At 41.7% G+C, this 22,186-nt stretch overlaps 1 protein-coding gene and 1 long non-coding RNA gene across 7 annotated transcripts in view; one reads left to right on the plus strand and one right to left on the minus strand.

Moving 5' to 3' along the window:
* Nucleotides 1–8,369, plus strand: part of LOC109626023 (uncharacterized) — an 88,072-nt gene extending 79,703 nt beyond the window's left edge. For 2 of the 5 annotated variants that reach the window (XR_011239175.1, XR_011239179.1), the window contains one exon: nucleotides 7,075–8,369. This is a non-coding gene — a long non-coding RNA (uncharacterized lncRNA). Of the gene's footprint in view, nucleotides 1–6,962 lie in introns of all 5 variants that reach the window. The other 3 variants (XR_011239177.1, XR_011239180.1, XR_011239178.1) reach the window with 2 other exon arrangements.
* The window catches only part of LOC109626119 (transmembrane protein 132C), a 120,597-nt gene that overhangs the window by 64,459 nt on the left and 33,952 nt on the right, over nucleotides 1–22,186 (minus strand). For both annotated transcript variants that reach the window (XM_020081800.2, XM_069514039.1), the window contains exon 3: nucleotides 16,940–17,864. In XM_020081800.2, the coding sequence (XP_019937359.1) occupies nucleotides 16,940–17,864 (925 nt within the window). The remainder of the gene's footprint in view (nucleotides 1–16,939; nucleotides 17,865–22,186) is intronic.

Below are 22,186 nucleotides of genomic sequence, written 5' to 3' on the forward strand. Positions count from 1 at the left end.
TTTTGACGCTCGCACGTCGGGGAGGCACAAAACTTTATAATTGCCATATGAATGCAAATTACCTCAATCTGAAGCCATTACCAAAACAATTAATCTTTGCCAATCACTGAAACATTGTGATCATGATCGTTACAAATGGTTGACTATTCATTATGCCTGCTAATTAGATCATAAATTGTATTAATAAACTGTTGTGGAAGGTTTTGAAGGATGTGGGGACAAACACAAAAGCCGGCTAGGACTGATGAAATCTGCCACATTAACTGAGCCAGTGGCTGCTGAGAGGGGATTTAATCTATGTTCCCTCTCGACTTCATCTATGACTGATTTATTGACTCGACAACTGTGGGTTTTGAGACTGCAGACATCTGATCGGCCGATGCAGGCCACCGGGACAAGAGTCAAATGTTACAGTATGTTAGTCAGCTCCTGACATTGGGGACAATTAGTATTCCTTAAGCCATCGACTAAATGCTACCTGCTGAGTGTGAGTGCTGCTGAGTGGGCCCTGGCGAAAATTAGGGACATTTGGGTCTACATGTCATTTGCCATCTTATTTGTCAACGCTGTGACATTTTGTGCGGAGCCACGGGGAAGGCGAGCAGTACAGTAAGTGCTGGAGTGGTAATGTGACAGGAGTGATGACAGCCACCATGCTAACCCAACATTTCAGACGATGTCCGTCGAAAAACTGTCACGGTGGTGTCACGGAAATGTTTGCAGAAAGTGGGAGAATTGGCTCATGCTGAGAAACTCGAACTCCAGAAATAGAAGTCCAGCTTGGCTTCATTCAATGTCTCAAGTTTGTTCACACAGTCTCAAAAGCCAGAAAGCATAATATGAGAAAATAAAACTTTTATCTGAAAAGTCTACACGTTTTCCTTTATGTGCAGATTGCTTTAAAATTGCAGGTATTCAGATCTGAATTGTGTAAACTTCCATGTCATCCATGTACATTTAAACTCCATTATTTGCTAAAGTGGGAACTGCTGAGCAGACGCCGTCCGCAGGCTCCTTTATATCTAGGTGACATAGGATAACAGTAATGTAGTCATGTAGCAGGGGGTAAAATCTGAGTGTGTGGAAAACTGTAAAATAAAATGTGGGTTGTGATGGTGGCAGAGAGAGAAAATTGATGGTTGATGAAGGCCACTGTGTTTTTCTTTTGTTACAATATAGGATGGAAAAGATGTAAGGGGGCTTTTTGTTGGAATGAAAATGCAGCTTTACCTTTCTCCTTAATTGGATTTCTATTTTTGTATTTTTTCAAATTGAAGCTTTATTAGCATTGATCAGGAAATATACTCTCTAAAAATTGTTTCTCCTTTAATCAGAATGATTTTTTTTTCACCCCTCAACATCTATTCTTCTCCAACTTGTTATTTTTCCCCCAGTTTCCCTCTCAGGGAACTGATCAGAGCTATGAGACTCAGTAGATCTATAAAGAAAAAACAAAGCCTCCTCATCACTGTCTGCGTAAAAGTAAATAATGTATTTTTTCTTCAAGAGCAAAGCCAAAGTCAAACTGCACAGTACATAGTTGTGTCAACACAGGTTTTACATGTAGCCTGGAGCAGGTAAAAAGTACCGCAGTCAAAGCAAGGCATGATTCCTTCCTCCCTGAAAATACTCCAACGGTGGGACTGACATAACAACTGTCAGCATGAAAAGAAGTGTTCTTCAATAACGTTTGGTTTTCATTGCCAAGTCTTGCAGCTAATGATTTTCATCGGGTAAAAAGAAATACTTAAATACTCAAGTAAGAGTTTGAACCAAAGGATCAGGGAAATACCAGACAGTCTGACCCCATTGCAAAGCAGGAGACGGTAAACTGCCATGAAGTAAACTTAACCAAACAATTTACTGCGTTTACAGACAACTTTATCCTTGCAAAATGGTTTCATCATGCACTGTTCATGGTGTGTATTTCAGAAAGGCTGCAGCAGTTTATCTTGCACTCACTGGAAAGTTCATGCTTCACATCACCGAAGGCAGGGTGAAATTTAGGACTCGCAGCCCGACCGATATCACCCGATCCTGGCCTGTCTCAGATATATTGCATCGCTGTGATTTGCCTCAATATGAAAACTTTTAGGCCAAATTTAGAATTGGTGATTAATGGATTCATCTCAAACAAAGAGAAGCAGTGATTTGAATCAAATTTGATTTGTAGATCATTTCATTTTGTCGTCCTTTGCCCGGGGAAAGGTGAACAAAAACAAACAAAACCTCACATTACATTATATAAATAATACAAATAATATCAGCTGATGTGTCATATAACCTGCAATCGAGATCTATACATATGTATTGGTATCCTGCATGCGTCTGAATGTGGGTCTTTTTGTGGCATTTGGATTCGGGGTCTGCAGTAGTGACTGTGGTGTGGAGCCACAGGATCGAGGTTGTGCAGATATACTAGTCTCAGCTGTCAATCGGGACGTTTCACCCTCTTTTTCTAGGATCAAATAAGCAATAAAAACAAACTTACCAGAGAAATAAACACTTGAACATATAAGAACTATCTACAATGACAGAATCTGCTCCTGCCCAGGGACTGCAAATGGACCAACAACCTTCCAACCTATGAACATTGTATAAAATATAAGCTGATATATTGTTATGTAAATGTTTATATAGTGGTATGAGCATATCAAATCCAGTACCAGTTACATGAAAATACAGTAAATGTCTGCTTTGTCGTTTTATGAGTGCTTTTCTATTCCTGGTGTGTATTGATAGATGGATTTTTTTTTTTTTTTTTTTACCTAACTCATGTATCACTGACTGTAAATGTCTTTTGTGTACAAACACTGCCAACTTGTACCATAAGTGCAGGATGCGTAACGCCCTCCCTCCACTTTTCACTTCCCCCTGCAGGGGTCTGGGCCTCTGCTCGGTGTGATGCAGCTTTAATACTGTCCAGGGGAAATGTGTGGCTGCCGGTGTTTCAACAGGGATGACCAACTCACTTCTCCCCTGTATGTTAGTAGTGCTTATCAGCCAGCACCATGCTGCCTGCTTCCACTTCACACGGCCACCAACACCTCGACTGCCGCTGGATATTTACACCAATCCCCTCATAGAGGACTCCCTAGGGCCGCTCTCTCTCAGTGCGTTAGTCTGTGTGTGTGTGTGTGTGTGTGTGTGGGTGTGTGTGTGGTTGTGTGTGTTTTTGTGTTTGTATTTGTACACACATGACTCCCCTGGGCCACTAACACAGCTTGTCTGCATCGAGCCTTGTGGCGTGACAATGTCGGGTCTGTTCCTCCATGGACCACAGTCCAACACTGTGTGCCAGCGGAGGGGAGAGAGTGAACAAGGACAAGTCGTCATTCAGGCCTGAACCACCTTGATCTGAGCAAGAAGTGTAACGCAATGATTAAATATAATAGCATCCAACTTACAGAACATTTAATGAAGCAGACGATATCTCTCGGTCTATGATCAAATTAAATGCTACAGCAAATTACTTACACAACTAACCTGCTCGGTGAAAAGACTCAAACACGTGCCTCTTTGTGTGATTTCACTTTCAGACTGGACTAAACGACTGTTAAATCCATCTGCTGATTGTGAACTGTTAAAAATGATCTCATGGCCCATATGAGTGATGTACAGCTTATCATTGTACAAGATTAGTTTTAGTAACCATGGTAACACGTATGCCCATCACATCACTAAAAGGGTTAAACCGGAGGTGTGTTAAGCTTATGACCTACTTTGTGTTTTTTAGCATTTCCCAGATAAAATGTATAATGTTCATAGTGAGAATATTCTCTCACAACATAATGGTTCAATGTGCCTCTTTTTTTTTTATTTCTGCCCCCGTCTTTATTCGTTCATCAGAATTTCTTGGCGGCTGCAGTCTCGACACCATCAGTTATTTTTTATTCCATGAGCTCTTTGCGACGCCAGAGAACACAAACGCGTTCTCTCAAAAGACGCAGGAAAGCGCTGCAGGCCCTGCTGTCAGTCACTGGAGTTTGATTTTTGACACATGCAGCGCTGATAATGCAAAGGTGACAATCACAAGCCTGTTCGATGAATTGATTTTAGGTCTGTGTGAAAACAAAAACCAATCAACTGACCAACTGACCTGAGCGAGTACGAGATCAAGCTGAGATAATGCAGCAAAATGGCATCGATTTACTCTTCCACTGCCTTTTTAAAAACGATAGACTGAATATACAGATGGAAAACGTGTCTCTGCTCCCTCCTGGTGTACAAAAAATCTGCTAAAACAATTTTCTGAAGTCATTTATTGTGTGTTGAGGTCCTGCCTACACATGCATCCAACCACTCAGTCAGTCTCAACTGTCAATCATGACGTTTCACCCTGTGAACATCAAATCACGAATAAAAACCAAACTTACTTAACGCCTGGACATCAGTGTGACAAGAACTACATATATGGCAGAACGTTTTTAGTGTATCAAGATGATTCGGCTTTGGGGAGGTGTTACGTCGTCCATCTTTGTATACATTTTATGCCAAAACCGCACCAGACCTCCTACAGATGTATAAACTTCAAATGTTCTTCCCCGATGTTTGCTAGCTGCACAGCTCCTGGTATGAGTGACGTGTTTTCTTTAGGAATTTGCTGCCTATTTATCTTTGAGTAAGGTCCATGACATCTGAAAAGGACAAATAGCACCAGCAGGAGAGTCTATGTTGATGTGAGATGATCTTTCAGCAGCATTCACAAAGCCACACTCCACATATTCAAATGTGACGGCTAGGGTTTTCTGTTACAGGCATGTGCACTTCAGTTCTTCAAGTAGCACTTAGCTACACACTGAGCGAGCAATCAATACTCTGCAGCCAAAATTAAAAGCATTCACGTTTTTGCAAAAATTAGGCCATGCACAAAAGTCCTTCATTAGTCACTCAGTAAAATGTCAGAAACACAGGCAGCTCTCTGAAGCCTCAGCCGGTCACTCCTGTCCCAGACACAGCGTTCAGTTATCTCCGCTTCCTGTTGCTCATTTCACTCTGCTCCATTTCACTCTCGGGTCTGGACACTGAGCAGCAGTAAGTGGCCGAGAAAGGGCTGTAATTTTCTTCTCCGGCACATTAATTAGCAGGAGACTTGCGCAAACAGATCAAGAGACGCCATCACACAAACAAAATACACTTTCACAAGTCTGACATGTAACTTCCCTTGCTCATTAGAGCTGAGAACAAATCTTATGATAATTAAAACCACAGAGACACCTCTATTATTACAATTCACACACCAATTCTATTAGAAAGAGTTTCTCTTGATAATTTATGCTGGAGTTTGTCAAGACATTGATGAGGAGGTAAACGCTGAAATTGGTTGAGATGATGGGTGCAAAGATGAAGGAGAAAAGTGGCTGTAAAGTCTGGAGTAAGTACGAAAACCTCTTTCAAACCAAAATTAGAATATACACACGTTTTTTTTTATACGCACCAAATAAGGGCGATTGCTGTTAAGCCATGTTCGACGTTACGAACGGGGCGGGAACTGAGACGCTCTTTCACTTTGCAGTTGCAAGCGTCTAGACTGTATTCACCCAAGTGAACTTGTTTTCATCAGAGCTGATGAGCAGACGAAAGCCAGATGTTAGTAGGTTTTGGAGGAACACACACACACACACACATACAATAGACATACTATTGTGTTCCCAGTAAGCAAGATGCAGAAAGTTCACGGAGCTGTGACCCGGCACTCACAGATGCTTTGTAAAGGGACTGAAGCACATTTCTCATTTCTCATGAATACACTAAGCAGCCACTAAAGCTGCTGGAAATTGTACTGAGAGCGATTCCATGTGTGCGAGTCTGCTTCTGTGTCAGTTTGTGTGTCAGGAAAAGGAGACAAAGGGAATCGCAGTGGGACCTCGGCTGTAACGCCACTCGTCTGTACTGAGAAGTGTGCCACTGCCAGATCTCCTCATAGTGATATTGTGGTTCGGAAAAAGGCCGACTAGAGTATGAGTGAGGTGAAACGTTGGTCCAAGGCTTTGATGAGCCTTTTCATAAATGGTCAAATGACAGGAGAACAGATAGAAAACCTTTTTTTGCAATGTGGAAAGAGCCACAACCGCTCGACACTGACTGCTGTGCATAACACAAAGTGAGCTTCACCTGTTTCTTGTTGAATTACTCTAACGTTGCCATAATTTAAAGGAACTTAATGAAATGAACATCAATTCAAAGTGCTAATAAGACGTAAAATAGAAAAACATTTTCATGAGGTTTTATTTTAAACCATTAGGTTTTTCAATTACTACTTGAAATTATACACTTGTAATTACGATTATCACTGAATGCATTAAATGGACAAATCCACTTAGTTTGTTTATCTTAAATACCTTCTGAAGTTTAAACAAACACTTATCTGGGACAGACTCGTTATTATTAAACTTTTTATCACCTAATCCAACTATTGACTATTGAAACTATAAGATCACAGGTAGTGCTGTTGAGCTAAGTTTTTACTAGCACCTCCCCTTTTTGTCTGTATCTGATGCATGCGCAGGAAGACGCTCGTGTAAAACAATATAAACAAAAGCTTTTTCGGGAAAAAATTGATTTTTTTTACAAATGTGTCTACTCAAGGACACAAAGAATTCGAGCAAAAGTGTGTTTTAATGCATAAAAAAATCTCACAAAGACGAAGGATTTTTTAAAGCAGTTAAGTGACACAGCTGAAACATTTCGCTTAAAGGCAGTAAACAGGAGAACCTTGTCAATGACACCAGATGTTAACATCAACCAAACACTTCAAGGTTTTCACATTAGTCCCCATGAATTTAGTCAACATATCCCAGATTCCACCCTGTTGAATGTCAGCCTTCAATCCGACACACATGAATTAACTGTTAAGTTCACCTTCAGTTAATCACCAACTCTGTTCAGTGAGTTTTATTATTCTCCCGTTGCTTCAGTAGTTATTTCGGTGTTTCTAAAAATCGATGTTTACTTCTTTACAGGAATGTTCTAATAGGTGGATGACGGTCAGTTATGCAACATTCACTCTTTTTCATGACCTGTCATCATCTTTTATTCCTTCATTTCATCTTTTCTGTCTCTCACTTTACCCAGCAGGGCTGTCACAAAAGAAAAGAACCATACAGATCACATGTATCACAGACACACACAGAAACACAACCACATGTGAAGACACACACTATCAGCCATCACAGACATCTTTCTCTCAACCTGTGCACACACACACAAATCCAGACCCCTGAGCAGATCAAGGCTGATCTAACCACAGTGGTGGCAGCCCCGCAGGATGATGAAGGCTTGGATCCAAAGTACCAGCTTATATCTGCAGATCAATGGCTGACCTCCCAACCAGCTACAACCAGACTGACCAACACTACACAGCTTAAAGCCCAGCCAAAGGCACAGCTCCAAGCTGCATGCTGCATATTATATCCACCTAATGATTCCCCCCAGAAGCTCTATAAACACCGTCAGTTTGACTCCAGCCTCGACTCCAGGTCTTTGTCACTGAATCTTTTTTTTTTGGTCACTGCATCGAACTCCATATTTCTGCCGGAAGGAGACCTGTTCTGGGAATGAAAGCTAAGCTCATAAAAGGACAATATTTTTGGAGGAGCAGAAGGTGAATTTTAACAAGCTGTAATGTCACTCTCATTCCCAAAAGGCAAGAAAGTGCTTTGAAATATCCGAAACCAGAATTGATAGTATCACTCTTACTCGGTCACCGAGTTTCTTCCAGACATAAAGATGCTCAACCTCCGTGACCACAGGTGGTGCTGTTGGTCAACTAAGCAGCATCAACTGCCACAGCATAATACACAGTTTAAAGAAGCAGCAGTTGCTTTATGACATGTACTCAACTCTGGGGGGGGGGGGGCATTATGTGAAAACGTAAATGTCACTTCCCTCGGATAATGGCGGGAACTTTTCCGGCGGCCCCCGTAGTGAAAATGTCAGAGTGAGTCCATGTGAGAATACAGACGGATAAAACAGAGGAGCCACGGAGGTAGAAGACGCAGAGGAAGACGTCAACTTGGAAAGACGACAAGATTTGAGAGCTTTTCGTGATAAGGGCAGATTCCGGAGAGTTAATGTGCTGTAAACAAAAAACAATTAATTTCCGCAGTGGAATTCAAACTGTTATGAGTCACACAATCTCCAGGTTCATTGTTCATGTGTTAAAGACAATCTGAGGACAACACACGGACAATTGTCCAGTCATCTTGTCTGAAAACAGAGAAAAATATATTTCTGGTAACTGGTGGGGTCTTAAAAAAACGTATTAATAACAACTGACAGATCTACTTCTGCGATAAATGATGTGAATATATGAATAATTGTACCACACACTATATACATAAAATCAAATCACTCTAATGCTTTGTCATAAGTCATTTTAAATGTGTGTGTGTGTGTGTGTGTGTGTGGCTCTGCCCTGGTCGGTGCCTTTATCTTCTATCCATAATGTGAATAACATGATTGATCTGCTTTAAACTCCTCCGTATAATTACAGAGTGGGAATTCTGTGTCAAGGTTGATCTCAGCGTGTTTGCCGCCATCGCACTTCCTGCCTTTACATTTAGTTCAGCTTCCACTCTCTCATCTTTTGTCACTCATTAAACCTGAGCATCCACCTACTCTCCATCAGTGCGGCCGACCTTCCCAGTCACACAGCTTTGTGCAGAGAGGTTCTGCTTTTTATCTGCCACAAAAAAACAAGATTTTGGAATAGAATGAATAGAACAGCGTGATATATCCCCAAAACCACACGATTAACCAAATCAGTGATGTACAAACAGGCAAAAACATCTGAAAATCTTTATAATATTAGGTATTAAGTGTTTTCTAATGTGTGCCGACCCTGCGGCATGTTAGCAACAAGTCCAGGGTTTACTCCGCCTCCCGTCCAATGTCAGCTGGGATTGGCTTTAGGCCCTATCAACCCTCAGAGGATAAGCTGTAGAGATAATGGATGGAAGGATGGATGAAAGCTATGATATTTTCTCTCTTGCTCCCCCTTTCAGTTCAGATGAAACCAAAACTACTGGTGTGAAGGGTGAGGGTTCATATCTAGGGGTAGGGCCAAGGGAGAGGAATTGGGACAGGGCCTTAGTCTTGTTCTCTCGTTCTGTCTTTGCGTTTGCATGGTAATTACGTTACATGTCATCGGTGACATTTACCAGCAGCTCTGAGTGAGCAAGATGGAGACGCCTGAAGAGCTCCTGCGGGAAAAAAAGTGCCACAACCCCTCAGTCAACAGGCACAGAGGCAACAGGCTCGCACAGATAACACCAGGCCAGCTGCCTCACTGTCAGCTCTCTCCTTCCACTTACACATAAAGACCCTTGCTATTCACAGCCATCGCTCCCTTGTTTTGTTTGTTTTCTCAGCCACAGCGAGACAGTGTTTGTCTTTAAACGTCTTGTTGCTCCAAAGTTTCCTTCCCTTGTTTCCACACACATTAAGTTTTAATGATTCAGATTTTGTGGATAAAACCAGATGCTGTGGCAAGAGCGTTTTGTCGCCGTCGGGCAAACAACAAATGTTTTTTTCACTTGCTTTAAATTAACTAGCAGAAAAATCATGTTGGTTGCTTCCATTGGTTTTTATCTTTTCCTCTCTCGCTCACTTGTGTTTATTGTTTGTTTTTGTTTGTGTTTCAATCTTGCACACATCTCAAATCCCCACTGTGGGCGAAGCAATTTCTCATGTAGCCGGGATGAGTTTATTCGTGGCCGAGTGTCAGTTTCTGAAAAAGCAGCCACCACAGCATTTCATCACTCCTCTCTCTCCCTCTCTCACTCTTCATTTTGCTGTTGCCTTCCGTCCACATTAAAATATGCATGATTCCGAGTTTGTGTTGCAGCTGTCAACTCCGCAGGATCAAACTAATCAAAGCAAATCCTTATGAGAAACATCAGGGATAAACAAGTGATTAGAAGGCCAAGCTTATGATTGTCTGAGAGAGGGAGTGAGCCGGCAGACATCAGCCCACAGTTAGCTGGCAGAGCTTATTCTGCCGGGGACTGCTCCACCACCTAATCCCACCCTGTTTGTCACCGCCTCTGGCCCCCACATGTATCATCCTCGCCTCACATTGCAGGAGCTGGAGGAAACGGTGCTGCAGAAGTTGGGAGTCAAAGTGTTGCATGAAGTTCCTAACAACTGCGTGATAAGTTAAGAAATTGCATCAGCAAAAAAAATAAAAATAAATCCCCTCTGACTCGCGACAGAGCAGTTACGTGGTTTCTGATCAAACTTTAGTGCAGCAGTGTCCCACTTTTGGCTTTAACAAACTGTACGACAGCTCTCAGATTGTTTTAGTCGAGCTTTTGGACGTCGAGGCTGATGCCTGATCACCAGCTGCACGGTGCATTTACGACACAAGTGAGGTTTATTCTCACCACCCTGAATCACAACGTTATCTCAGAGAGGCTTTACAATCTGCACGGCTCTGCATAACGATAATGGAACAAATTTAAGAGCAAACTGTCATAGTTTGTGCAGCTCTTGTTATTTGATTGTTTAACTGTGCAGATTTATTTTTACAGCATGACTCTGTGCTTCTTTTCTGTCTGAGTGAAATCTATCAACGTAATGGACGGTAAAATGCGAGCACCTCATTATTTTTAATGGGAAATGACGGGTAAACATTCAAGGACAACATGAGTCTGTGATTCTCAGCCTTATCCGTGCGATCAAAGTCCCGGTGCCAACTCGAGCTGCTGATGGTGGCACAAGAATTCTTATTTTATCTTGGGGAAAAAATAACTGGAGGCTCAGAATTGTAGGATTATGAGCAAGTGTCTGATGATCCGACGAAAGATTTACAGTTGCCAAAAGTAAATATGAACATTCTTGAAAGTAATTCTCACGACTAATATCAAAGTGGTTTAAGATCTTTGGGAAATTCCATTCTGTTTTATGTGCGGTGTCAATCAAGTAAAAATAGTTGTTAGTTTTACTTCTTGTATCTGAGGGGAAAACAAATCTCTATAGGTTTATGATATCTGGTCTTTTCTCCCTTTTACTTTTCCTCCTCTTGATTTAGCCATGAAGGTTTAACATCTGTAAATAATGCGACCTTAAAAGTGAACCTAACCTAAAAAATGTAACAATCTTCAATAAGTTTCCACCTCATAAGACTTTACTGAAACCTCTTTTAGAAACTCAGACTTTGCTTCAAAGTCTATTAAAAATACAAGTTTTAATCAGGGTCACTTATCTTGACACTATACAATAATGTGAATGAATCAACCCTGTCTCCTACAAATGAATTTATATACTGCAAGTATGAAAAAGCAAATACAGTTTTTTCAGGTGAAAAAAAAAGGTTAATTAACATAATGTTGATAGCTTTGAAATATTATTACATTTACAAAATGTTCCCTCACCAAATAGTATTGAATTAGCTGTTTTTAATTTGAATTCAATGAACACATCTTCTATTTGTTTGTCCTTTGCATGAAGACGGGATGTTTGAAACAGATTTTGACAGTTTATTCAGTTTGTGAAAAGGAGCAACATTAATCATTTTGAAAAATAGCTTGTCTTAGGTTCCGCTTCTAAACATTCAAAGCTGAAATATTTTGAGAAACTTGTTATACATAATCAATGTGTATCTTTACCTTTTCTACCAGCAATGGCTTTTTGGTAGGTTGGACCTGAAACGCTTATTTGTTTAAATCTTCTTCACGTGCCGTTCAAGAAATAAAGCTGCATGAAAAGAAAAAGACAAAAAGCCTGTGTGGCTTATAGCAGCTGTCAGATTGTCTGAGTTAATGTGTTTTTGGGTGGTGAAAAGAATTATTTACTTCTGGGTGCATCAGGTTTTACAGATACACATCCAGAAACTAAGTGTATTGTTTTTTTTTTATTGGATTGTGGCCTGCTGATTCAAGCTGAAGCATCTGGGACTGTAGATACACTCCTACTTACCACACATAAGTTCAGTAACCCTAACACCGAACCAGACATGGAGCATCAGTCCCCCGGGAGGACCCACTCCATCCTCCTTCATCCCTTCTGCTGCCCTGCCGAGCCTGCGAGACATTCACGAGTTCAAAGTAACCAGAGAGAAAAACCGAAGCGACCCTTTGCCCCTGTCAGTACTGAACGTCTTGGAGGCATGTGTCACTCTGAATGGTGCGGCCTCATGCCTGTGACCCTCCGCCAAGCTGCAGGATCACAAAAAAAATTCCTGTGGGATGCGCAGCTTCTCCGAAGGCAGATGGACGGAGTGAGTGCAAAGAGAAAAAAAAAAGTGAAGACAGGCAGCAGGGAAGTGGCAGAGCGATGCATTGTGGGTTTCCGATGTCCAATAAATTCATCAGTTCAGACACAAATTCAAGAACAGAATAGTGATGGAAAATCATTACAGTGGAAAGTACAAGGATTCAAATGACTTGCTGCAGGCAACTGGTGATTGCTCTGTGGTGGCTGGATTCAACAGAGAGTGGGATCTGCATAGTGACGTCTCCCCAGGCCGCAAATCACTAATTACTAATTAATGAGTGAATGAGCGCTTTCAAAGTAAACACTGGTGAGCAGGCGGGGAGGGGAAGAAGGAGCTGGGTGAAGAAAGGCAGAGGGAGGTTGAGAGGAGGCTGAACTTCACATTGAGGCAGAGTTGAATTTGAATTTCAGGCACGAGGCTCCTGGATATTTAGATCTCGGAACAAAGGAGTTTTTTTTTTTGCCACAGTTTCAGCAGGGGGAGGAGGAACATGTCGAACTCAGCGGAAGCACAAAGAATGTGATGGGAGAGCAGAGCGCATGCACCGCAAGGGAAAGGTTAAAAAACACAAGGAACTAAGACAGAGCGGCAGATAAAATACGGGGGGAAAAGGAACAGATAAGTACAGAAATGGAAATGGAAAAGCAACATACCTATCTTGGGTGACCTTTACCGAGAACTGAATCACAGGAGTGCCGTCAAGATAAGGCTAATACTCTGAGGAGAACATCTTTATTCTAACCTTTTCTCCCACTGATATTTCAACAAACAATGGCCAATAACAATCAGCTGAGTCACACAAGCTGTAAACCCGACCTGGAACAGAATCTGACGCAAAGCACGATGCATCCCCAGCATCTGAATAACTGCCTCCGCTAATTCCACGTCTTTATTCACAGCCCCAACACTGAAGCTGCCTCTTTCACCTGCTAAATCTCTGCATAATAAAACAACTCATGCTGGTTGTTTGGGTTGGCACAGTATGAGGAATCTCATACTTACACCTTCACTCGCTCAGAATTTAGAAATTAATTTGCATTCATCAGCAACACCGGCCCTGGGGGGGGGAGTCTGTGGAAATACGTTGGATTGTTTAGTCAAAATTACAATACAGCTGGGGCAATTTATCTTTTGAAAAGCCTGTTAATTTGTTCAGGAGGAAATGGTTTTTTCATTTGCATGTTGAATAAGGAGTAGCTGGAGAACGTTTTTTCCAAACCTGCTGCACCACTCTCTTCACAGCTAATGAGGCAGGGAGCAGGGAATTACTAATTCCAGTGGGAGCCTTTAGCTTGACAAACACCCCGTGACTCTACAGTTGGCACCGAGCAGGTCCACGCACGTGTGCGTGCGGGCGTCAGGATGTGTCAGTATGAGTTTATGCATGAATATTCATGACTTGACGTGTGTGTGTGTGTTTTGTCAACTGTCTGGGATTTAATTCCTGTAATCACAGTCAAAGTAATTGTATTAAATTAGGACCAATACAGCCAATTACACAATAAAGCAGAGAGAGAAAAATGGCCGGTGCGTTGATTTGTCTGTGGTAAACATTAAGAGCTGGCATCGGTATGTATGATGATATATTTTGAATATTATCATTGAAATGTTAAAATAGTTTTCAATGAATCAAATTATAACCTGCACTTATAATAAACAGCGAGACTTAACATAAAGCCTGCCGGTATAATTTCCTAATTCTAAAATGCCAACAATTTCTCTAGCAAGGTCCAGAGAGAGTCAATAAATTAGATGACACATGCTGCTGATGTAAATGATGCTGACAAACAAGGCAGAGTAATAAATAATAACACACACTGATGCAGCTTTGAATTGAAGTTTATTGGCCCTTGGAAATCTCAGCAGGTCCTTAAATCCACTGCAAAATAAATACAACTGCACACGACTTTTCTGATATTTCTTGGTTTCTCTTTTGGTGTGTTAGTGAACTTGAAATATTCAAAGTGCCAGTAATCATCCATCAATGAATCTGAGTGTATATAAAAATTAAAAGGATTATACACATGTATTAGATTTAGATTTTTTATCAAAAGAAGTATAGAGGCGGATACAAAGAGCAAAATGATATAGTATAAAATTTGACTTTTCCCATCTGTCACTAGCATATGTTGGAGAGCAGTCGGGCTGAGGTAACGAGTATCGCACTTGATGAATTGAACACGTATTGAACACTGTTCAAAAATATTCCTGTATGGAAAGAAGGAAGACATGACTCCTGGGAAGTGAAGCAAGGCATCTCGATTGCTCCTAGTGGCTCGCTGCAGTACAGGTCATAAATCCTGTCTCCTCCATGTTAACAGAGGACATGATGAGGCTGTGTAAAGAGGGCACCTTGATATTCCACTCCACCATTAATATTAAACATAGTGTGTTTAATGAAAACGTGTAGTATTATAAAGTAAACATTGCAATTGCAATATATCATGACATCAGATTAAAGTATTTGTAGCATTGCAATATAGAATCTGTGCCCAAGTACCCAGAATACAGACAATAGTCTTCTGTCACCAGTCAGTCTGTGCTGCAGGGATGGTGGGGGAGACATAATGTGGAGGAGATGGAAGTAACTCCATAGAATATAAATATTTAATGATGCCTCAGCTTGTGGGAGAAACACACTAGAGTTACTTGTAATGTAAGCTGTCCATAAACACACCCACGCCAGTGAATAAGCAAGCACCGGCAGACAGTATGCAAACACAGAGAGAGAGAGAGAGAGAGAGAGAGCAGCGTGCAAACATACAGACTCAAAACGTCTGTGCTGAAGTACAGACGCACGAACTTCCCACCGCCAGTTAAAGTAGACTTGAATTCATTTCATCATCTGGAGAATATCGAGTGCTGAAAGGGTATTTTAAAGCAAAGTTTTGTCTTATCGGAAAATCAAAAAAACCGACACCAGATTAATCATCAGCATTTGGGTGTTCTCTTACAGAGTCTGGTCAGATGGCAGTCAACTACTGTCAAGTAGTCTGTGATTTTCAAACACTTTGAGGTTTAATCTTTTGGTTGCTAATGAGATATTTTGGTTGGATTTTAAGTCCGCTCCTTCCCGATGGAAAACTTCTGAACGATCGGGCTGCAGTGCTCGTGCAAAGAGGCACAAGAAGGAAAAAACACCGACTTTAAAGCTCCCATTTACACACATGCTGACAAATGTGATAAACACACACTGCGAGCACTAATACTTCATGGGAGTTCATCATCACTGGAGTGAGAGAAAAAGCAATGAGGCTTTTTGGCAGATTTCCTGCTTACCCAGGGTTGACAAATCGCCAAGGCTGTCTGTCACAGCTCCACTCTGAGGCTGCTAACTGTTTCAACTGCCGTGATTTAGATCTCGGGCATAAAAGTAGCCCGGCGGAAAAGCATATTCCTTACACCTTCATTTGCATCACACAACATGAAGCAATTACAGTCACTTTGAATCGTAATTTGTGTGAGACAACACTCGATGTATCAATACCCACTTTGTTGTTGTGTGGAATCACCTCAGATAAAAAACATTTTTTCCTCCGACAGGCAATTTTGAAGGTGAGAACATGAAGCAATTTTAATAAATAACACAAAAGCATAATTAAGGCGTTATCCAGGCTAAACAATCCCCTGCAGACTTTCAAAGATGCAGTTTAGAGGGTGCTAAGCAGTCTGATATCTGTAATCTCTCCAGTGTTATTTGGAAGGGTGCAATAAACACAAACAAACCTTGTCGACAGAACCTTATCCATCGCAATAAAACCAAATATTTTGCACAAGCAGAAAAGAAAGATAAGAAAAAAAAACAAATATGGTAAAATGATGAGATTATCTAATGTAAGCAAAATGTAGTTATAAAAGTATAACTAGGAAAAATACACTGTTAAGCTGATACATAATTATGAGTGTGACCCTTCAACTGTAAGCACGACAAATAATACCACAAATGAACTCTCTTCAAACTTTGTGAGATTCTTGTCTTTGGATTGTGCTTCCACTTTCAGAAAACCTCTTTCACTAAATACCAAGAGGCTTCAGGTTGGTTCAGAGCCAAGATTTGGTGTGCGACAATCTCTTTGTCACTGAAAATCATGTTATTTCACACAAAAAACTTCTTCCAGCTGAAATTAGAATTTTCCTCGGCGACAGCATAACCAGGTTAAGGATCTGAGTGTTTGTCTGTGTTGTCTGTGCACACAATGAAGCTGCGGTAATTGATTACACAAGGACTTGTGTTGTTACCACTGTCTTGTTTACATGCCTTTGTCATTTGTGATGTTATTTTTTTCTGACTTCTACTTCGACAAACGATCTAAATAACCAGGCTAAAAAACCCAAATAATGCTGAGCAGCAAAGTCGTAGCGGCAGGGAGACGCTGACTGTGATGTGGCAAATCAAAAGCTTATCATGCAGATATTTTCTAATCTCAAATACCAGAGATTAATCCCAGATTTTTCCAAGTGCAGATTATTTATGATTAAGTGAGATGTTAAAGGTGAAGTTTACAAAACCACAAGTTACTGATTATTGCAGTCACGTCTGTGGTAGTGGGGTATTCTCAAAAGGTCTATCGATCATTGGTGCTTTATTTAAAAACTAACCACTTATCTTTAAATCAACTGCATGTAATATATGTTCAGGGAATTCTGTTCAAACAGGACAAAGAGAAAGCATTAGCGGAGCAGCAGAGTAAACTGTGTTCTCCCAGGAGGAGCTTTACTCACCTGAGGGTGAAGATTTGCACCGAGGACAGTGTGGACAAAGCCAGAAAGGTGGAGACTGTTTCTCTCTGCCGGATAGGTTTGGAGGGTGCCATCACCACAAAGTTATTGTCCAGCTTGAGCTCCAACAGCGGCTGAAACAGCCTGACACTCCCGATCCGCTGCATCGGTGTATGGCCTGCAAAATAGCCCATGGGCCTCGGCTGCTCGGAGCGAACAGTGCTGCCCTTTCTTGAATCTTCTGAGCTGCAGTCTCCGTTGTCCGTGTTCTGAAGCATGTAGTAGAGTTCCACAGGAGTGCCCTGGGCCTGCTCAGAGACCCTCTGCCTCCCCGGCCTGACAGTGGGGGGGCTGAACCAGCTGGCCAGGGGCTCTAGCTCGGCAACGCATATCCCCAACTCACCTTTAAGCCGGCACGTGCCGCGCACCTCTTGAGTCTCGTGGAAGGCGAACATCCTGACGCAGGGCAGCTTGTGGATGGCACTGTAATCGTCCCAGTCCCTTCCTGCAACGTAGAACAACACTTGGACCTTTGGCCAACTGGGGTGAATGCTCTCGCTGATAATGTATGTGTGGACCTTCCAGTTGAATGTAAACAGAGGCGATGCTGCTGCTGATGTTGGCGCTGATGATGAAGTGACGGAGGCTGTATTGAAGGACCCTGGCAGGGTTTGCAGCAGCTCCAGGGGGACAGGCTGCTGCACTGACAGTGGCCCGTAGCTAGCATTGACAAAGGGCATCTGCCGAGCCTGATGGATGAAGAAAGACTCGGTGCGAGCCTGCAGGCTGGAGTTCCTCATTAAGTCCTGGTTAGCCTCCTGTAGGAAGAACGCTGACTCTGCGTTGAGGATCCGGTAGCTGACAGGCAGGTAGATTGGCGTGGGGCCATACCTCTGCAGGCCCTCCAGGATCACCTTGCTGTCCACCACTGAAACACAGAGAGAGTGACAGACTCCCAGTTAGTCTTTCTTTCACTTTAAAACTCAGCAGACTTGTGGTTATCCATCATTTTACTGAGAGACATTCATTGTCCAAACCCATATCAACAAAAACCTGAGCCAGGTGTTAAATCAAAGAGCCAAATGAGAAAAATTGGAAGAATTAAATCATGACCTGGATGGCAGCTCTTCACATTTACCATAACATTTGCATGCACGGCCTGCAACCTGAGGCAATCTTATCTACAGTGAGTTCCAGCGGGGATGTTAAATGGTTCGTTGGAAACATTTCCATATGATATCACTTTCATGAGCTGCTGCACTAACTCAAAAGGAATTTGTTCAATTCAATTCAAAATACAGACGTCTTTCTGAGTCACTTGCTTATCGGGCTTGTTCACGCTCCCCTCATGTGCTCGATCCCTTTCACTATGACGCACTAACTCGATCTGTCCTTTAAATTCTCCTTCCTCCATTTTTTTTTTCTAATATGACTTGATCTGCTGTATCCTCCCGGCATCCCCTCCTCCGTCACTCAGACTGTCACTGGTGCTTCACGACTGTCAGACTTCACAAAATGCTACTGCTGGAAAATTAGAATAAATCAACAATTATTGCAAATTGAGTTTTTCTTTGTCTTTATCTTCTGATAAAAATATTCCCTGATCTAAATATGACAAAATGTACTTTTATGTACTCGTGTACTTATGTACTTATGTACAAAACCCAGACAACCCATCACAAAACCCATGTGATTCTATAACGATCTGATGCAGGTGCATGATGGTACACAGGAAAACTTAAAAACTATATGATTCTCGGAATCGTCTGTTTTAATGTGGATTTACGGGCATTGATTCACAACAGACAAATTGTGTAATCTACACTGCATCTAAATACATATGTATCATGTCTGAGACTTATGATTCAAAGAAGTACTTTTCTGCCATCTGGTTTTTAAGTACCTTAACTTCCTTATTGAGCTGTGTCACAGCCGCTGCTGCTGCAACTGCTGGCCTTAAGCAAATCAGTGAGCAAACAATGATAATGAACTTCTCAATGTTCCCACAACACACGGCCATTCTCCCTTTCAGCTCATGTCTCTCCTTCCCTGCTTCAACTCTCCCATCAAACACAGGGGAGATTTCACGTAGTTTGAAAACCTCTGTTTTAAGACATTGAAGGAAAATATCTATTTGGTTTAGGTACAAGATGTCAGGTTTTAGGTTTTCTTCTTACGGGATACTACACATCACGCTCAAACATGCAGATGCAACCTGACCAGACGTTGCACAGCCCTTAAGACCTGCCTCCACCCCTCCCCGGCCTGCAAATCATTCCCACTGCCTCTTTCTCTTTGCCATCAAACTCCAGATATTTGGACTGATGGAGTGGCCCATGAGAGCCCATTGATTTTCTGTCCCGGACCCTGCTTGCTTTGGGTGACATGTGGCAGTGATTTGTGATTTGTGACGATCCGTGGCAGCAGAGCAATGACCAGCTCACCTGACGGACGGAGCCAGAGTCGGGCGCAGGAACTTCGGACAGGACCGACTGACTCAAACTAATCCAAACTTTTAAAATGCATTTTTTGAATATAGTCGTGGAATGAAATTGAAACTCACTAAGGTTTGGGGAGGCTCAAAACTATTTTTTTTATAAGTTTACTCTACATTGATCATTATTTACTGTAAAGAGGCATTCACTGTTCATGCACCAGGCTATTTCCAGTAATAGGTTTTTCATTATCTACCTTTCATTCTTATGTCTTTGAGAAATGTCTTTTATCAAGAGTCTCTTTCTTTGACGATATAACCCAGCCTAATGAATCGATTGGAGAGTTACTATCCAATCAGTCATCTTTTTTAGCCGTTATAAGTCTCGATAAACTGGAGCAGCCAAGTATATTTAGTTTTATTACACAGGTCAGGACTTGGATTGAAGCTTCGGCGGCAAGAAATCAAGAAACACCCGACCAAGTCCGCTTTGTTCAAAAATAAATACAAAAAATGTTCAAACTATTACACGCGCCTCGGCCACAGTTATGATTGTTGTGCTGGCGGCCGAAATGAAAAACAGCTACACTGCTGAACCTAATTACCGACCAGTCTTCTCTCTAATCATATGCATTAACTGTAAAATGTCGGACACTGATATCCGAAACAAATAAGAATGGATCATGAATATGAATTGGTTGCCCTATTCTCCGAGCCGTTGGTTTTATGTTTGTATTCATGTTGCACACCTTCTTCAAACTACTCGGACGCCAGATTTTACATTGTATTTTCATCCATAGCCGCAACTGTGATGTAAAATAGGTTGTGAAGACTTCACTGAGTCAGTACACAGGGAGCGACTGCTACTGCACAGATCTGACTGAGCGAACAATGTTTACCCTTAAAGATGACAAAACAGAGAGCAATGTCAAGAGAGGAGCGAGTGCTTAGCTGGTTCTGGATCGTGTATACAGCTCAGAGAGAGGATTTCTCTCTCTCTTTTTTTCTCCGGGGGTTGTGACACAATGTCCTAGTTTATACTTACTATGACACAGATGGAACTAAATACCCCAGTACATGAAGAAAATGTTGTAATTTGCAACTTGAGATTCAGAATATGTTCCCCTCCATGATACCAACAGGACATCATAAACTGGCAGCCTAAGCCAGCGTGATTTGTAGCCCTGAGTTGCCCTTGGATTTCATGTCTGCAGCTACTGTACTTGTAAATCATGTCTGCAGGACTGTTTCTGCAAATGAAAAAGGGATTGATTTGTGCAGATAACTTAACCCCTGTGGTAAATCCTGGCTGTAAACTCTTGTGGAGGATTTCTTGGCCCTGCCAACCCCTCAGGACACGGACTGAGGAGTTGGATCACATATCAAACGTGCAGCTGAGCCGGACTGGCCTCATCATTAGACAGATGCTGGATTCAGGATTTAATGTTTTGATGTTATATTCATGTAGCATAGAGGGGCCTACAGGGGCATGGGTCTTCAAATTAAAACCCATCTATACCATTTCCCATAATGTTCCTACAACATGCAACAAGAAACTTCTGAAATCATCTCTTTAAAATGGTATTAAAGCCTTTGTGTCTCAAAGACAGAAACGACAGGCATCAAATTAAACCTTTTTTCTTTTTATAATCTGTTTTCTCATATCTGGTGACCTGAGTAGAACTTCACCTAAGAAATATCATCCCTCCCTCCTCTTCTCATCCTCCTCTCCTCTTCCGAGCTTTATCCTCCACCATGTGTTCATCCTGCAACCACTCCTTGATCAAACATCTTAAGTTGTCAAGACTTCAATAATATATTTATCAAACAGATTTTCTTATATCACATCTATAGAGTGAGAAGTGATTGAGGTGTAAAGTTGAGCGGCAACGGTAGGAGGTTGAGATTGGCTCTAAAAAATTCTGAGATTACTGCGCAGCAAGAGATTATGTGCATGACCCGCCTGACTTGTTTTTCTTCACAAACATGGCAGAACGTTGCTTTCATCTGTTTTAGAAGTTTGAGCGCTGATGAGCTCTTTCCCTTATTTTTGATTCAATCCCACAGACTCAGCCCTGGTGGCCAAATTAAACTGAATCCAGACTGAACAAAAACAATCTCCGTCCAGACGTGCATTTTAGTTCCGTATCAAAAATGATCTCCAACTATATATGAAAACCCTGTTAACATGACTTTACATATACACTGGGGATCTGAGCACTGCTGTAAACAGGAAGCAGAACATCGACTCGGAAGAAAATAAAAATAAACAAAATAATTGTGACTCGTTTTTGAGGATTCGGTTAGAACCAGTCGGCACCAAACTGAACAACCACAGAGGTTGTTTGTTCCTTCTCCCCGTGATACGACTCATAGGACGTCTCCTGAAATAGAGCCCAGCGGTGGCCATGGTTACTATAATAAACTTGAGTTAATTTTATGGAACGGTCTTGGTTTCGTCACTACTTTGGATTGAGAGGTTGCCTAACATAGGAAGTGTTATCATGTTACATAGTACGCTGATGCAAAGAAGACCTCTGGTGTTGCTTTTTCCAAGAAGACGCCTTTTAGTAGAGCAGGAGCAGAGACGGACCCAAGCATCTATTTGCAGTTATCACAAAATAAAAAACAGCCATTTTCATGCTGTTTGATGCTGTTATTCTTTTCCTATCAGGGAGCGTTGATGTGTTTTGATGAGCGTCGTGTGTTTTAAAGAAGAGACGCACATCGTGTCTTGTCTTCTAATATTGACATTTAAAAAAAAACACTTTTGAATTCCAGAATTTTCTTTCTCATAAGTCCCCAAGGTAAAGCAT

This window comes from Paralichthys olivaceus, chromosome 18 (assembly GCF_024713975.1).
Source record: "Paralichthys olivaceus isolate ysfri-2021 chromosome 18, ASM2471397v2, whole genome shotgun sequence".
NCBI classification, from domain to species: Eukaryota; Metazoa; Chordata; class Actinopteri; order Pleuronectiformes; family Paralichthyidae; genus Paralichthys; species Paralichthys olivaceus.